Source organism: Podarcis erhardii (assembly GCF_964252035.2).
Source record: "Podarcis erhardii genome assembly, chromosome: 7".
NCBI classification, from domain to species: domain Eukaryota; kingdom Metazoa; phylum Chordata; class Lepidosauria; order Squamata; family Lacertidae; genus Podarcis; species Podarcis erhardii.
The window spans coordinates 83,121,973-83,139,778 of record NC_138511.1 but is presented as its reverse complement, the minus strand read 5'-3'; the positions used below and the strand labels follow the sequence as shown (position 1 = coordinate 83,139,778).

Here is a 17,806-nt window from a genome sequence, read left to right as displayed (position 1 = left end):
TAATCCAGAATGACGTAAGTTTATTACATTGCAAACACAATACAACGAGAAGAAGCCAGCTGCCAAACTCTTGGCCAGCTGCTTCAAGACAGTCTCAGTTCTTGGTCTCTGTGGCCTCTTTGTTCAGCCTCCTCTTCCACATCTTTTCTTATGTTCCCGTTTCGAGGCACCATCTGCTCTGTTGCCCTTCTTTGGTCCTCAGTCGTGGTGCCAGATGGACAGAAGAAAAATGCAGAGAGGAAGGTCAAGTTTGTTAACCTCAGCTTGAGCAGCAAAAAAGGCAGGGCGTGATGCTTCTTATCTCGTGTATGTAAGCATTACTACCTGCTAGCATTCGCAAAGGAAGGTGCGGTCGTTGGCACAGGAGTATGGGCTTGCCCCAAAGTTGTCTTTGGCGATCCCTTGTAGCCAAGTAAGATTGTCTTCCATAAACACGGTTTTAACAATGAGTCCGTGAGTGACTGTGGAGGCCAGTTCTGGATCCACACGTCCTTCCACAGTGGGGACATTGGTTTCCGGGCGGGAGCTGATCACGGTGTGGATTTGCCAAACATGTCTTCCTCTTAGCACGTTTCTCCCTTGCGTCCTGAGTTTGAGTGTCTTCAAAGCCCTTGACACCTTTGGTAAAGGCTGTTCTCCAATTGGAGTGCTCGCAGGCCAGTGTTTCCCAGTTGTCAGTGTTTATACTACATTTTTAAAGATTTGCCTTGAGACAGTCTTTAAACCTCTTTTGTTGACCACCAACATTATGCTTACCATTTTTAAGTTCGGAATAGAGTAGTTGCTTTGGAAGACGATCATCAGGCATCCATACAACATGACCAGTCCAATGAAGTTGATATTGAAGAATCATTGCTTCAACACTGGTTATCTTTGCTTCTTCCAGTACACTGGTATTAGTTCACCTGTCTTCCCAAGTGATGTGTAAAAATTTTCAGAGACACTGTTGATGGAATCTTTTGAGGAGTTGGAGATGGTGTTAATAAGTGGTCCATGTTTCACAAGCATACAGTAAGGTTGGTAGCACAATGGCTTTGTAAGCAAGCATTTTGGTTTCCCTGCAAATGTCCTGGTCCTCAAACACACTGCACTTCAGTCGGAAGAAAGCTGCACTCACAGAGCTCAGGGGATGCTGGATTTCGGCATCAGTGTCGGCCCTTGTGGAAAGATAACTGCCCAGGTAGGAGAAGCTTAAAGTCACAAAGTTGGCACCACTGGTCTCTAAGCTCCTTGTCCCATAACTTTCTTAGTTCTTTTTCCTGTCCTCCTCAGCCAACCCTGTCAATATTTCACTTGGACTGTTATGGGTTCCCTGGTCCAAACGCAGCAAGGAAACAGCACAATTCTCAGCATTTTTTACTCAGAAGTAAATCCCATTGTATTCTGCAGGGCTCATTGCAGGGGCAGATCATCTATCTGAAAGCGCCAGGTGTCAGTTACCTGTAGGGATTGGGGGAGAAATCCGGGCCTTCTTCATTTGCACATTCTGAAACAATACAAGAACCCAGACTCAGCCATCCTATGAAATTTGCAGTTCCCTGAATTTTTGCAATTTTTGCATATATATATATATATATATATATATATATATATATATATATATTGTAGTGATGTATGGAAGTGAGAGCTGGACCATAAAGAAGGCTGATCGCCGAAGAATTGATGCTTTTGAATTATGGTGCTGGAGGAGACTCTTGAGAGTCCCATGGACTGCAAGGACATCAAACCTATCCATTCTGAAGGAAATCAGCCCTGAGTGCTCACTGGAAGGACAGATCCTGAAGCTGAGGCTCCAATACTTTGGCCACCTCATGAGAAGAGAAGACTCCCTGGAAAAGACCCTGATGTTGGGAAAGATGGAGGGCACAAGGAGAAGGGGACGACAGAGGACGAGATGGTTGGACAGTGTTCTCGATGCTACCAGCATGAGTTTGACCAAACTGTGGGAGGCAGTGGAAGAAAGGAGTGCCTGGTGTGTTCTGGTCCATGGGGTCATGAAGAGTCGGACACGACGAAATGACTAAACAACAACAACAACATATATATATCAGCAAAAACACCAAAGAAGAACACATTATATAAGGGAACACTGTTTTGCAAAAATGTTTCTGTTAGAGGAAACGGCACACAAGCACCTGCATATTGGGAGAACTTTGCACAGAAATGCTGATGATTTTCAGGACTCCCCACAACCCCAAAGTTAATAAACGAATGAGGAAATGTGGAGATCTGCTGCCTCTCCTGGCCTTAGAGAGTGATAGCAAACTGATAATAATGCATGAAGAATTAGGGGCATTCTTATTATCAGCTGTTTGAATGGACAGTTCAGCTAAGTGGCAAAGAGGAGCTGATGTGGTGTGGTGGTTAAGAGCGGTGGACTCGTAATCTGGTGAACCGGATTCGCTTCCCCGCTCCTCCACGTGCAGCTGCTGGGTGACCTTGGGCTAGTCACACTTCTCTGAAGTCTCTCAGCCCCATACACCTCACAGGGTGTTTGTTGTGGGGGAGGAAGGGAAAGGAGAATGTTAGCCGCTTTGAGACTCCTTCGGGTAGTGATAAAGCGGGATATCAAATCCTAACTCTTCTTCTTCTTCTTTTTCAGTGTGGGATAAATAGAATATGAGAAATAGTTCTCTCAGAGCATCTCACTCACCATAAGAGTGCGGTTTGTGGGCAATCTAAAAAGGGCCGGTTTGATGGGACTTGCTTTCTGTTCCTCAATTCTGTAAGCAAATCCACCAGCTCAGTGGATTTCTGTTCCTATATTATGTCATTGTTTGGAAAGGGAACTTTCAGGTTGATTTGCAAACCTTAAGCCATCCCAAGAAGCAGGGCTGTGAAAAGACCCTTTGTTGGACTCTGGACAGCACCATCAGGACAGCCCAAGCAGACACCACTACACTAGATGGACCAAATGGTCTGACCAAAAAAACAGCTACACATATGTTCTGCCTGATTTTGCTGGAGTCAGGAACACAGGCAGAGCCCAGGTGAAGAAACTTTGAACATTCTGTGACATCGCCTTGCCTCACCCAATCAGCACCAGAGGCCTCAATGCTGCAGTTGCTATGCAGACGCATGAGGAACGGCTAAGGGAGCTGGGCATGTTTAGCCTGGAGAAGAGGAGGTTAAGGGGTGATATGATAGCCATGTTCAAATATATAAAAGGATGTCACATAGAGGAGGGAGAAAGGTTGTTTTCTGCTGCTCCAGAGAAGTGGACACGGAGCAATGGTTCCAAACTACAAGAAAGAAGATTCCACCTAAACATTAGGAAGAACTTCCTGACAGTAAGAGCTGTTTGACAGTGGAATTTGCTGCCAAGGAGTGTGGTGGAGTCTCCTTCTTTGGAGGTCTTTAAGCAGAGGCTAGACAACCATATGTCAGGAGTGCTCTGATGGTGTTTCCTGCTTGGCAGGGGGTTGGACTTGATGGCCCTTGTGGTCTCTTCCAACTCTATGATTCTGTGATTCTATGATTCTATGATTCTATGATTCATGGAAAACACACACACACACACACACACACACACAGACACACACACACAAATATCAGCGTACACTTTCTCTGTGCTTAATTTCTTGAGACAAGACGAGTTTGGGAACAAATTTCATCTTGACATTTGGCTCCTTATTTACAGAAGTGTGGAGCGGTGCCTATTGTTCTTCCACAGTGATGGTATCACACACACCGCACCTGTTCAGAAATGCTGGCTGCTTTGCCGTTAATAGGGTTGCCATATTTCAAAATATATTTTGCAGTAAAGTTGTTGCACTTCTTTTTTTCCTCATTTGCCAAAGTAGATGTTGTGCTCTTTTTGCAAAAGGCACATAGGTTGCCACGGGCCTGGGTCTTCCTGGACATTTTTAACGATTCCACCCAGATGCTGTTTCTGACAGACAAATCCCGGACATGTCCAGGAAATTCTGGACTTATAGCAGCCCTAAATTACAACAAAGCCTTTGTGACGTTCCCTTGCGTGTTCAAAATGGGTCTTGGGGGCTAGTGGCTGCCAAGCCTGCTCTAGAATGGAAACTTTGTCACCCGAGATACTTGATGCCTCCAGTATGCAAATAAAGCATGGTAAACAAATGCTTCATGGGAGCTCAGTTTTGTTGAGAGATGAAAGAGACCCCTCTGACTTTTCTCTGCTGCCCGCATCCCTTGAAACAGTGTCCGATGAGGTGTGTCTTCAACCTTGCACCACGCAATCCTTCGTTGGACAGAAGTCTTTATTGTTCCCTCTCTTTGCATAAGAGGTATCGGCTGGGATTAACTTGTTTGTGACACTGAATGGGTTGAAAGGGAGGGACCACAGCACATCTTATTCTGGCACCTCTGTCCTCCCAGACCCTGGCTGTCACCCCCTCCCTCGTGGACACATCTCTCAGCAAAATAGGCAAAGCATAGGTGGGATTTGGCAAAATAGACAACTGAAACCCCATTGCGTGCTAATGTCCCAGACAGGGATCTGATGCAGCAGATGCCAGCCACACAGTGGAGTCTTCTCTTGCTTGGGAGAAGAAGCAGGGAAAGAGGAGGATTTAGGGAGAGAGGTTTTTTGCAAGGGGTCAAAAAACAGGGTAAGGTTTGCAAATCAGCCTGAAAGTCCTCTTGACATTGCACAAACGGTGCATTTGCTCCAGCTCTGAGAGTGTGAGGAAAGCCAATGGAACATCTATTTGCCAGCCCAAGGTCAAAGCTTTGGTTAATATTTCTTCTTGCAGGTAAGGAAGATCCAAATGGGCAAAGGAATTGGCCACAGTAATTCGGGTCAGAACCATAGAACAGTGGTCAGAGGAGCTTGCAAAGATGAAATGAATGGCTTTCCCTGCCTTTATGCAAATGTTGATGCTGAATTTCCACTTGATGTTGTGGATATTCGCAACGTTCCCGAGATTCGTCAAGTATTTGTTGTTTTTGTGGTTGACCTGGAATAGTATGTCGGCTTTCTGTCTTTGCCAGAATATGGTTGTTGACATGCAGTGGTGTTATCTAATACCAACAGTATATCATAAATGAAGTGAAACAGTAAACATACCAGGTGTTCTGGAAGTTTATGTATGACACCTGACAAAATCTAATCGAGAGACGACAACAAGTTGTGGTTGAAGTTTCACATTTAGAATTTTGAGCAGGAATGCAACATTTTGGCATGTTTCAAATGTTGGGAAATGTTTAGTTCCAGTTTCAGCAGATTGCACCCGGAAAGCCTTCAACAGCTGATGAGGAACAGAGTTACACCTTACGGGTGCATAGTTGCCCGGCTATTTCCTGTGTCTGCAGGTGAAATGTCTTAGTGCAAAATTTGAGATCCAGGGTGCTAATGAAATAAGTTGCTGGACAAAGCACTTGTCATCTGCCTAACCCTTCAACAGCTACGGGGCAGGTAGAAATTCAACAGGTAGGGGCATTTCCCATTAGTGCATCACCTTCTTGGGAACCATCAGTTTAAATTTCTGCTTGTTATACTGCTGTTAAAAACACAGGAGCTTTGCAAGAAAGAAAGAAAGAAAGGGCAACTTTATTAGGGATATGTCGTGCATGATTTGGAGTGGAAAGATGAGCTTTCTGAGGAAAAAACTGGAAAAACTGCTGGTTCAAAAAGGGAAAGATCCATCAGTATAAGATTTTGCATTTACTTTGATTTTATTCTTGCAGAATCAATCATCCTGAGCTCCTTCGTCCCGATGGCCCTGGGAGAAACAGAGAGGGCGATTTCTGCCACGGACCAGAGTGGGATCTTCACCACAGAGAAAACATCACAAATCTCCCAGTTTTGTCAGTGATCACTGAGATCACAACCTCCACCCTTGTTTCCTTACCACTTAATTATTGGGTGGGGGGTTAGATCCTCAGGAAAAAGGGTTGGGACCAGACTCTCTTACCCCAGTGCCATTGCTTCAGCCAAAGTTTGAGTCCGACACAGCTTCTTTGAAGTGTGAAAATAAAAACAGTGGGGGGTCCCATTGTGGATCCTTCACATCACATGGAGTTTGGCCCCTCATAACTAGGCCTCAAGCCTGTTTCTGGAATGTTCTGGAATGTGAATAGAATGTTCTAGAACGTTGAGAGAACATGATGTTGGGAACGAGGTTTTGAGTTCTGTGGTGGGGAAAAGGACATAAATGTTCTGTTGAGGGAGAAAAGTGGATTATAAATAAAGACACACACCCCCAAGCGCTGAAGCAGACCTTATTTTAGGGATTGCACCTTTCATCTTGACCTCACTGTTGATTTCTGTTCCTTTTTCTTTCTTTTTTAATGTAGACAGACCAAAATCTGCCACAATAAGCCCCTCTGGAAACATCAGCCAGCTGTTGGGTTCCAGTCTGACTCTCATCTGTCATGCTGCGGATTCGAATCCTGGTACACAGTATAGATGGTATTTCAACAACACCGATGCAAACGTGACAAGCAGCAATCTGACCATTGAATCAATCTCCTGGAAAAACGAGGGGACCTATGTCTGCTGCATATTCTACCCTCAAACAAATGCCACAGCCTATGCATCTGTATCTTTGAGGATAAAAAGAGACAACGGTGATTTTCTTGGCTGTTCTGCCTGCCAGAGAGTTTCATTCTGAGTTCAGCCTAACCATGTTTTCTCAGAATTAAATCCCACTAGGTTGTATCCAATTAGGTTTTCCTCAGAGTAGTTCCACTGAAGTAGGGCACAAAAGTTGTCGAGCTTTTTTTCGGGGGGGGGGGGAGTTGTCGAGCTTTCTTTGCAAAATCTCCACGGAAATGAAGTTTTTGAGCTATTTCTAAGGAAATTTGCCCCAAAGTCAACACTTCTGGCATGGGGGGTTGCCATACACCTGGGTGTTCCCAGACATTTTTTTACAGACATTGGGAAATTCAGCAATTTTCGACGGATGAATCCTGGATAAGTCCGGATGTACAGCTGCCCTACACTGAAGTGACTGTGCCCAATTTAGGGTTCATCTTTGCCGTTCCCCCACAAGGAAAACCCACAGTTTATGGCTGAATTGGAACAAACAGAAACTGGGTCTTTTTTGGCACATATTGTCATTTGTTCTGAATTAGCGCTAAACAGTGGGTTTTCCCAGAGAAAGTCAAAATAATTCTGGGAGTTGTAGATTTTTAAGGGTGCTGAGAGTTGTTAGGAGACCCCCCAAAAAAATTCCCTCCCAGAGCTACAATTCCCAGAGCGGTTTAACAACCAATCCTTCTTAAATCCAACAGTTTTAAGGTAGAGCAAATATACCGTATTTTTCGCCCCATAGGACGCACTTTTTCCCCTCCAAAAATGAAGGGGAAATGTGTGTGCGTCCTATGGGGCGAATGTAGGCTTTCGCTGAAGCCTGGAGAGCGAGAGGCATCAGTGCGCACCGACCCCTCTCGCTCTCCAGGCTTCAGGAAGCTATCCGCAAGCCTTGCAAGCCCTGCGGGAGTTCCCAGGGCTCACAAGGCTTGCAGGCAGCAGCCTGCCACCCGAAGCACGGGGAGCCCTCCGGAGAGCTCCCCGTGCTTCGGGCGAGTGTCCGCAAGCCTAGCGCGCCTGGCGGAAGGTCCCGCCAAGCACGCGAGGCTTGGGGCGGCAGCTTGCCACCCGAAGCACGGGGAGCCTTCCGGAGGACTCCCCGTGCTTCGGGCGAGTGTCCGCAAGCCTTGCGCGCCCGGCGGGAGGTCCCGCCGAGCGCGCGAGGCTTGGGGAGGCAGCCTGCCGCCCGAAGCACGGGGAGCCCTCCGGAGGACTCCCCGTGCTTCGGGCGAGTGTCCGCAAGGCTCAGGGCGGCAGCCGCGGCTGGGGGGGGGGAAATATTTTTTTTAATTCATTCCCCCCCCCAAAAAAACGAGGTGCGTCCTATGGGCCGGTGCGCCCTATAGGACGAAAAATACGGTAGTATTAATATATATTGTTAATATTTGGGCTGTCATTCTCAAGAAATGAACTATTTTAAAAACATGTAAATAATTGCCTGTAGGCCAATATGATTTTGATAGTGCAATATAAAGCTAAAGATTGATTTTTACAAATTTTAGGGTTTCAGATGTTATATATTAAGCCTTTACAGATTAACAGAGCTGATTGTACAGGAATGTAAAAGCTGCTGATTTAAATTTATCTAGATTCTTGGACCAACTTTAAGTATTAAATCAATTGCATGATTGTGATATTAAGCTAGGCAGTTTGGCTGTTAGTGTACTTTTGCAATTGTGATTTTAAGAAAAGGAAATTTAATGTGTGATAATACATTTGAGTTTATTTGATGGTGAACAAGTCACCTCTCAAAGCAATGAAAGGTGTAATTTTGATATTTTAAAATTATACATCTTTTCACTAGGAATTTCATACTGTATTTTACGCAAGGTTTAAAATAAATTGAGCAAATTTAAAAAACCAAAACAAAAAAACAACCAATCCTTCTTACCAGGGGAATTCCTTTGGAAGGACACATTGGGTAAAAACGACAACTTTCCGTGCATTTGTATTTTAATCTCTATACTTTTGTGGGATGGGGTGTGGGGAGGAAGGAGAAGGGGGTTCTGAGCTGTTCGACAGTGGAACAGGAGGTGGTGGACCTTCCTTCCTTGGGGTCTTCAAGCAGAGGTTGGGTGCCCATCTGCCATGGATGCCTCAGCTGAGCTTTGGGCATTGGAGAGTAATTGGCCTAGATGACCCTTCCAGCTCTATGATTCTGCAATTTATTTTGTTTTTCTTCTGCATTAAAAAATAACTTTTTAGAAAAGAGAAGAAACTGCAACTCCCTCCAACGCTGACCCTGCTTGCTGGGTCCAGCAACCTCTTGAGGGTTTCCTCACGCCAGTCTGGCAGGGTGGTACTGCTGCAGCAGCAAAAAAGGGTGAATGCAGCCCACAGGATATGAAAGCAGCTTCCCCTTTGTGACGACAAACAGTGTGTCCTGTGCTGGGTTGCGATATCCGTTTCTGACACATGCGCCGGGATTGGGCAAAGAATGCACGATGAGACATCTTGCTTAGCCTCTCAAAGCTAGAACATGAGAAAGTCTGGCCAAAGACCTATCTAGTCCAGCATCCTGTTTTCACAACAGCCACACAGAAAATAATAATAATAATAATAATAATAATAATAATAATAATAATACGTGAGAGAACAAGAAGTAAAATCCTGGGGGTAAAAAAAAGTGGGGAATGTTCACACCACTTTTGCTTTTCTGTTCCAGAAACTTCTTCAGCTCAACCGCAGCTGCCTCTGACGGTGTTTGTCGGTATCGTGTTTGGGTTGGCGGCTGGGATTACTTTGGTTGGCGCCTTGCTATGCTGTTTCTGTGAGTAAAGCCCTTGAACTGGGAAGACTTGGACTCCTGGGTTCTGTTTCCAAGGGATGAGTGTTAGGAATGTCAAATGGGCTCTTGGCTTACTCTGTATTTTAACACAAACCTACCTAATCTGCAGTCCGTGAAACTATCCTTCAAAGTTAGCCTATCATCCTTGATACATTATGATACGATACAATAATCTTTATTGTCATTGTCCCATACAGAACAACGAAATTGAAAACGTCTACATCAGACATTCAAAACCAACAAGCCTGCTATCCCAGCTATCCCAGCCTGGTTAGCCCCCTAAAAACTCTGATACCCCATAATTAAATACAATATACTCCCATAGAGACTGCCTTACACTGCATTTAAAACCAAAATCGCATTTGGATAGAAACTGTTTCTCGGGCGGCTAGTCCTAGTCTTTATAACCCTGTACCTTCTTCCAGAAGGCAGAAGCTGAAAGAGACCGTTTCCGGGGTGCGCTATCTCTGCAGCTTTCTTATGGCCCCTGGAAGCATAGATTGGTGAATCAACCAAAAATCTTCAAGCCCTGGTCTTTGTGAAATATTATTTATTTATTTATTTATAAAAAATAGTTACACGTCACTATTCTTCTTTGTGTCCCTCCTCCACGTGATGTCCAGAGGGTGGCAACACGAGAACGGGCCTTTTCTGCAGTGGCTTCCCACTTGTGGAGTATTCTCCCCAGGGAGGCTCGCCTGACCCCATCATTGCGTTCCTTTAAACACCAAGGGAAAACTTTCCTCTTCAATGTTCCTTTGACTGATTGACATCCGATGCCCTTTTAAATCTATTGTGGAAGGAGGGGTTGGTTTTGTCCTGTTCTTAACTTTATCATGTATTTTGTGTTTTTATATTCTGATTTTATGTTGTGAACTACCTCGGATGAAGGGCGGTATATAAATTTAAATAAGAAGAATAAAAAATATTGATTTAAAATATTCATTTATTCTTTTATTCATTTAAAAATCAGAGTGGTTTACAGCAATTGAACATGAAACTGTACATGAAACTGTACAACTGAGCCAATGGCACAAAGATGGTTTCTTGCTGTTGTCTATCAGACCTTTGTCAACTTGAGGAGAGATCAGTGACACTCCTGTACATTGTCTCAGTAATCAAGCTGGGCTAAAATAAAAGGACCTTGAATCTGGCTCAGTAGACAGAAGAGGTGCTTTTCTCTATTCTTATCTTGTCCCCAGGTGTCTACATTCGGAGGAAGAACCTGCAGCCGCCGCCGCCACCACCGATTTCGACAATCCCATCCTTACCTAAGGACTTCTCTCGATCCAAAATGCTTGGTAGCAGAGCCAGAGAAGTGAGTGATGATTGAGACACATTGCAGCTAGAATGACCACTTTCACCCTGGCACAGCAAAGGTTCAGCTGGTGCTGAACTTTGTGGCTCAAACCCAGGGCTGTGGGTTAACCACAGAGCCTAGGACTTGCCGATCAGAAGGTCGGCGGTTCGAATCCCCGCGACGGGGTGAGCTCCTGTTGCTCGGTCCCTGCTCCTGCCAACCTAGCAGTTCAAAAGCATGGCAAAGTGCAAGTAGATAAATAGGCACCGCTCCAGCGGGAAGGCGTTTCCGTGCGCTGCTCTGGTTCACCAGAAGCGGCTTAGTCATGCTGGCCACATGACCCGGAAGCTGTACGCCGGCTCCCTTGGCCAGTAAAGCGAGATGAGCACTGCAACCCCAGAGTCGGTCACGACTGGACCTAATGGTCAGGGGTCCCTTTACCTTTAATCTATTGAAGGTTATGGGGCCCTTTATATAGCAGGCGGGGCCCATGAATTACATCATCACAAAACACTATTGCTGTATGTAGGTTTTATTTTATTAGTTTTTTATCTCATATTTTGGAAATGTACATCCAGTTCTTTTTTCCTTTAATTTTTTGGGGGGGCCTCCAAGAGAGTGGGGCCCTAAGCTATAGCTTGTTTAGCTTATACGTAACTCTGGCACTGCTCAAACCCAGAGCTCAGCCACCCACTCCTGCCCCATGACAACCCAGGGAATGGCAGCTGTTAGGGGCAGTGGCCGTCTTGGCACTGAGAGACGAGAGAGGTTTTTGTTTCATTTGATTGTAGCACAAACCAACCTGGTTTGCACTCCCTGAACTAATATCTGCACCCTGAATTATACTGTGCAGTTCTTCAAGCAAAAACACTGTGTGCCAAAGGGCATTTATTAGATAAAACATACATGCTATGTGTAAAGGTAAAGGGACCCCGACCATTAGGTCCAGTCGTGACCGACTCTGGGGTTGCGGCGCTCATCTCGCTTTATTGGCCGAGGGAGCTTCCGGGTCATGTGGCCAGCATGACTAAGCCACTTCTGGCGAACCAGAGCAGCGCACGGAAAGGACGTTTACCTCTGTGCCGGAGCGGTACCTATTTATCTACTTGCACTTTGAAGTGCTTTCGAACTGCTAGGTTGGCAGGAGCAGGGATCGAACAACGGGAGCTCACCCCGTCGCAGGGATTCAAACCGCCGACCTTCTGATCAGCAAGTCCTAGGCTCTGTGGTTTAACCCACAGCGCCACCTGCGTCCCACACACGCTATATGTATGAAGACTTAATTCTGTGTTTTTTGGGGGGAGGGGGAGGGGAATGCATTTATGTGTTAAAGTAAACCACACACAAACCCAGAGTGAAGTTTTTTGTTTCTTCATACAAAAATTCAGACTTAAAAAAAGACAAAAGAGCAGGGGCACTTCCAGCCCTCCACAGAATTGCTTCAGCAACTTAGAAAGCTTTCCTGTTTGTCTTTGTTCCAGACCAAGCCTGAGAACCCTGCCAAGCCCAGCACCATCTACCAGGTAAGTGTACAGCTTCTGGCATCATGTGGCCAGCATGACTAAGCCGCTTCTGGCGAACCAGAGCAGCGCACGGAAATGGCGTTTACCTTCCTGCCGGAGCGGTACCTATTTATCTACTTGCACTTTGACGTGCTTTCAAACTGCTAGGTTGGCAGGAGCAGGGATCGAGCAGGGATCGAGCTCACCCCGTCGCAGGGATTCAAACCGCCGACCTTCTGATCAGCAAGTCCTAGGCTCTGTGGTTTAACCCACAGCGCCACCTGCGTCCCACACACTCTATACGTATGAAGACTTAATTCTGTGTTTTTTGGGGGCAGGGGGAGGGGAATGCATTTATGTGTTAAAGTAAACCACACACAAACCCAGAGTGAAGTTTTTTGTTTCTTCATACAAAAATTCAGACTTAAAAAAAGACAAAAGAGCAGGGGCACTTCCAGCCCTCCACAGAATTGCTTCAGCAACTTAGAAAGCTTTCCTGTTTGTCTTTGTTCCAGACCAAGCCTGAGAACCCTGCCAAGCCCAGCACCATCTACCAGGTAAGTGTACAGCTTCCGGCATTGCAGGGGGTTGGACTGAATGACAATTGTCCCTTCTGACAATTTATGATTCCATTGATACCTCCAGAGTGAAGATTAGACTCGGGAAGGAAGAGACCAAGGGAAAAAGAATGAAATAGAGCCTTCCGCTCTTTTTGGCAAGCCAGCCACGAGTCCGTTCTGGACTGTCTAGTCTGCTAGACGTTACGTGAGACAAAACCCACTGCTGTCTGTGGCTTTTGGGGGCACAAAGGTTGCGCAGCCGCCCTGTTGTGTAGGCAAATAATTATGATAGCGGTGGTTGTGTTGTTGTTGTTTTTATGTTCCTTTAGCAAGGCTGGCTTGTCACTCATACTACACTGTGACGCAGGGTTTGCTCATTGCATGACTCAGCGGATGGCTCAGAGCCTAACTGGCCGTCATTCTGTGGGTGGGGGAAGAATCCTGCCCACGCTGACTGCCCTGTGCAGGATCCTGCCTCGTTTTGAGTCAGCATTGCCCACTCAAGTCTTGCCGCTGCTACCCACCCAAACACCTGGTGCCCTGCGAATGTTCTTGGACCACAGTCCTAAACTGGACAGCTCCGGTGCAATATGATTTCGGGCTGCCATTGAAGAAAGTTTGGAAACTGCAGATGTTGCAGAATTTGGCGGACAGATTGATGTCGGCCTTGCAGAGGTCAGCAGAAGGCTGGAGAAAGGCTGGCTTGCTGCTGTTTTCTCATGCTCTGAAGGGTAGGGCCCAATATCTTCAATTTACAAGGAACTACCAAAATGATTAAGGTTTTAAATGACAATTTTAGGTTATATTTTAGTGATCAAGATTTAATATATATATTTAACTGCCACTATATCTGAATAACGTGAGTGGCGCTGTGGGTTAAACCACAGAGCCTAGGACTTGCTGATCAGAAGGTCAGCGGTTCGAATCCCCGCGACGGGGTGAGCTCCTGTTGCTGGGTCCCTGCTCCTGCCAACCTAGCAGTTCCAAAGCACGTCAAAGTGCAAGTAGATAAATAGGTACTGCTCCGGGGGGAAGGTAAACAGCATTTCCGTGCGCTGCTCTGGTTCGCCAGAAGTGGCTTAGTCATGCTGGCCACATGACCCGGAAGCTGTACGCAGGCTCCCTCGGCCAGTAAAGCGAGATGAGTGCCGCAACCCCAGAGTCGGCCACGACTGGACCTAATGGTCAGGGGTCCCTTTACCTTTACCTATATCTGAATTGTCTCTGTTATACCTAATTGCAATTCAGTGTGTTCCTGTTGTGTTTTATGATTTTCCTGATATTGTAAGTGAGCCGGAACTGGTCTGTGACCGTAATAATAAAATTCATTCATTCAATTTACAAGGAAGGGTATTCTGAGTGGAAAAAAAATCTCTGACAGTAAGAGCTGTTCGACAGGGGAATGGTCTCCCTCAGGAGTTGTGAACTCTCTGTTATGTACTGAACTTCTCACCCTGGGCCAGCAGGGGGATACTGTCGATAGTTCAGGTCCACATATGCAAATAAGGGATCGAAAGTGACGTTCAGTGATTGGATAGTTAAAGAAAGTTGTTACAATTACGTTGTTCTGGAGCTCTATATAAGCAGGCTGGCAGAACCCTTCAGTTCAGTTCTGTTCTGGCCTGTGAATAAACAAGAGCTGTTGAAGAATCGCTGTGTCGTCTGATATGCTCACCCACAACTTAACACTCTCCTTCACTGGAGTTTTTTAAGCTGAGGTTGGATGGTCAATCGTCAGGGATGCTCCAGCTGAGATGAACCTCGGGGTCCCTTCCAACTGTACAATTCTATGATTTCATGATTGTACTCTGAGACGCAGCAGCTCGCTCCGGCCCCAATTCTATGGCAGAATGGTCGGCTAGGCCTACTGTCTTAAGATCACTTTAACAGGAGAGGGATGAACCTAGGCGTCAGGTGTGGATTGCAACGGTGGTCTATGGACACCCCTCCCCCCAAAAAATTGGTTAAGAGTGCAAGGCAGGCAGATCAGACCCACAGCTGAACTCTTTCAACGTTTTGTCTTCAGGAGGTGGTGTGTGACGACGGGGCTGTGTATCAAGAACTGGAAGGGTAAGTCTTCCCTCCGTTTCTGTGACTTCTCCTGGCTTTGGGAAGGAGGTGGGAGGACTCTAGGACTCTGCCAGAGCTCTCACATCTCCTCCCTAAAGCCCGGGGCCTCACTTACCCAGTTCTGAGATGGCACCCCCATGGCCCAGAGCCCAGTGCCCAGCCCTAAACCTGCCCCTGCCACCTTTCCATATACAGAAGGTGACTGGACCAGCAGTTGAAAATTTAACTTCTAGTGAACTTTAGTGAAGGTGCAATGCCTTTCCCTGCCCCTTGGGGGCAGCAGGCTAACTTAGGGGGCACCAGGCACACACAGTTCTGCCCTGCCCCACAGCAGCTCACTGCAGCTTATTGCCTGCCCAGCCCCACATTTCCTGCACGTGCATTTCCTCAAATCCCACCGCTGAGTTTTTGGCATTGGAAATAAATTCTGGGCCAGATCCTGCACCCTTCACACACATTCATTCTCCCTCTCTCTCTCTCTCTCTCTCTCTCTCTCTCTCTCTCTCTCTCTCTTTATCCAGGTGATTTCTGAGTGCAGCATCTCCTGTGTAGCAATAAGGACTTACGATAGCTTCTCCCAGCTGAACGTTTCTGCCTAGATGCCTGTCAGCTGCAGACCCCCAGCCAGGCCCTCTTTGATATACCTGCCTTAAAAACCCAGACTCTTCTCTGAATATAGTGCTTTAAATATATGGCATGAATGTGGCCTTAATGTGCATCCCTGCAGTTCATTCTGAGGTAGAACTCTGAACGGTTTCATCTTCAATGTGTTACTTTAAAAGAAAAACGCATTAGACTCTTTGTGCTTGTTTGTTTGTGTGCTTGTCAAAACGGTTGGAGAAAATACATTAAACAATTCACATTTCACTGTTTTCCTACTGTCTTATGTCTCTTTTTGACGGCAACCTGAAACAATTTGAACGTTGGGTAGTTGGGTTAAATTACCGAGGATTGTCTGCCATAAACTTGAATTGATCTGTGAACTGAGCGTGAACTGAACTAGGCAGTTTTATACAGGATCGAGCATGAACTGAAGTTAGTTCCTTTCTGGATGTGTCAACCTGGAGCTAGTTCCTTTTTAAAATGATCTTTCCGAGATCTGGGCCCCACCTAGGACCCCACCTAGGCCCCTGGCTCGGCCACTGCTGTTCACACTTCCTGTCTAAGCAAGTAAAGAATGTATTGGATTTGTGTCCCACCGCCTCTCCAAGGAGCTCAAGATGGCAGCATACATGGTCCCTCCCCCCATTTTATCCTCACAACATCCCTGTGAGGTAGGTTAGGCAGAGGGCTCATCTAGGCTTCCCACCGCTTCCCCCTCTTTTGTGCTGAATCCAAGCAAATGTCAATCAGCTTTCCCAGGGACTGACATTTGTTCCGATTCAGAGCTAAAGAGTGGGTTTTCTTGGGGCAAGTTGTGGGGCAAACAGAAGAAGAAGAAGAAGAAGAAGAAGAAGAAGAAGAAGAAGAAGAAGAAGAAGAAGAAGAAGAAGAGTAGTAGTTTGGATTTGATATCCCACTTTATCACTACCCTAAGGAGTCTCAAAGCGGCTAACCATCTCCTTTTCCCTTCCTTCCCCACAACAAACATTCTGCTAGGTGAGTGAGGCTGAGAGACTTCAGAGAAGTGTGGCTAGCCCAAGGTCACCCAGCAGCTGCATGTGGAGGAGCAGGGAATCGAACCCAGTTCACCAGATTACGAGTCCACCACTCTTAACCACTACACCAGAGGACCACTTGGACCCATGCTTCCTAGGCACATGACAAGCAGAAGCATGGATGAGCCCTAAGAACCAAGCAGAGGGCCTTCTTGGTGGTGGTGCCCGCCCTGTGGAACGCCCTCCCATCAGATGTCAAAGAAATAAACAACTATATGACATTTAGAAGACACCTGAAGGCAGCCCTGTTTAGGGAAGTTTTTAATGACTGATGTTTTAATATATTTTTAATTTTTGGTTGGAAGCCACCCAGAGTGGCTGGGGAAACCCAGCCAGATGGGCGGGGTAGAAATAATAAATTATGATGACGACGATGATGATAAAAATAAATATTTATTTATACCCCACCTGCCCCAGCCAGAGCCAGGCTCAGAGCGGCCAACACCAATAAAATTACAGTAAAAATATAATGGGGCGGGGGGACCAATTTAAAATACAAGTTAAAAGGCAAATTAAATGTAGCCTCATTTTAAAAGTAGCCCATAGATCAAAACCATAAGGGGGGAGGGAGGAACATGAGGGTCAGACTGAGTCCAAACCAAAGGCCAGGCGGAACAGCTCTGTCTTGCAGGCCCTGTGGAAAGATGTCAAATCCTGCAGGGCCCTGGTCTCTTGTGACAGAGCGTTCCACCAAGTCGGGGCCAGTACTGAAAAGGCCCTGGCCCTAGTTGAGACCAATCTAACCACCTTGCGACTTGGGACCTCTAAAATGTTGTCATTTGTGGACCTTAAGGTCCTCCACAGGGCATACCGGGAGAGGCGGTCCCATAGGTACGTGGGTCCTAGGCCGCATAGGGCTTTAAAGGTCAAACCAGCACCTTAAACCTGACCCTGCACTCCACTGGGAGCCAGTGTAGTTGGTAAAGCACTGGATGAATGTGATCCCGCGGCAAGGATGATTAGAGACATTAACTGGTCTGAGGTCACCCAATGAGCTTCATGACTGAGTGGGAATTTGAACCCTGGCCTCCCAAGCTCCTAGTCCAATGTTCTAACCACTGCACCACATTGCCAGGAGGTTGGCAAAAGAGCACCAAGCCTGTACTTGCTTAGGAAATAAATAACTATCTGACTTTTAGAAGACATCTGAAGGCGGCCCTGTTTAGGGAAGTTTTTAATGTCTGATCTTTTATTGTATTTTTTATATTTTGTTGGGAGCCGCCCAGAGTGGCTGGGGAAACCCAGCCAGATGGGCGGGGTATAAATATTATCATAGCAATCCAAGGAGCCATCTGAAGGCATCTTGTCCAAGGATCTCCCTCCCCAAAAATCCCTGGAGCCAACACTGCCCATCGCAACACTTAATGGAACAAGGGAGAATGGGTGCCACTAAACAGGCACTGGAGGCTTTTATTTCACA

The 17,806-nt window shown here is 46.3% G+C and overlaps 1 protein-coding gene and 1 long non-coding RNA gene across 7 annotated transcripts in view; one reads left to right on the top strand and one right to left on the bottom strand.

The window, feature by feature from the left end:
- LOC309345987 (cell adhesion molecule CEACAM20-like) overlaps positions 1 to 15,538 on the top strand; it is a 188,980-nt gene extending 173,442 nt beyond the window's left edge. Inside the window, exons 2-9 of one of the 6 annotated variants that reach the window (XM_081869542.1) lie at positions 919 to 1,016; positions 5,662 to 5,781; positions 6,271 to 6,543; positions 9,174 to 9,278; positions 10,499 to 10,614; positions 12,078 to 12,119; positions 14,685 to 14,728; positions 15,250 to 15,538. In XM_081869542.1, coding sequence (XP_081725668.1) covers positions 5,691 to 5,781; positions 6,271 to 6,543; positions 9,174 to 9,278; positions 10,499 to 10,614; positions 12,078 to 12,119; positions 14,685 to 14,728; positions 15,250 to 15,253 — 675 coding nt within the window. In that variant the 5' untranslated portion in view covers positions 919 to 1,016; positions 5,662 to 5,690 and the 3' untranslated portion in view covers positions 15,254 to 15,538. Of the gene's footprint in view, positions 1 to 106; positions 281 to 918; positions 1,017 to 4,797; positions 5,405 to 5,661; positions 5,782 to 6,270; positions 6,544 to 9,173; positions 9,279 to 10,498; positions 10,615 to 12,077; positions 12,120 to 12,613; positions 12,656 to 14,684; positions 14,729 to 15,249 lie in introns of those variants that run through there. The other 5 variants (XM_081869540.1, XM_081869539.1, XM_081869538.1 and 2 more) reach the window with 5 other exon arrangements.
- Positions 5,509 to 5,925, bottom strand: LOC309346304. The gene is made up of 2 exons (XR_014158586.1): positions 5,826 to 5,925; positions 5,509 to 5,696 (listed from the first exon to the last, which is right to left on the bottom strand). It is a non-coding gene; the product is annotated as an uncharacterized lncRNA (long non-coding RNA).
- Positions 15,539 to 17,806: the final 2,268 nt, after the last annotated feature.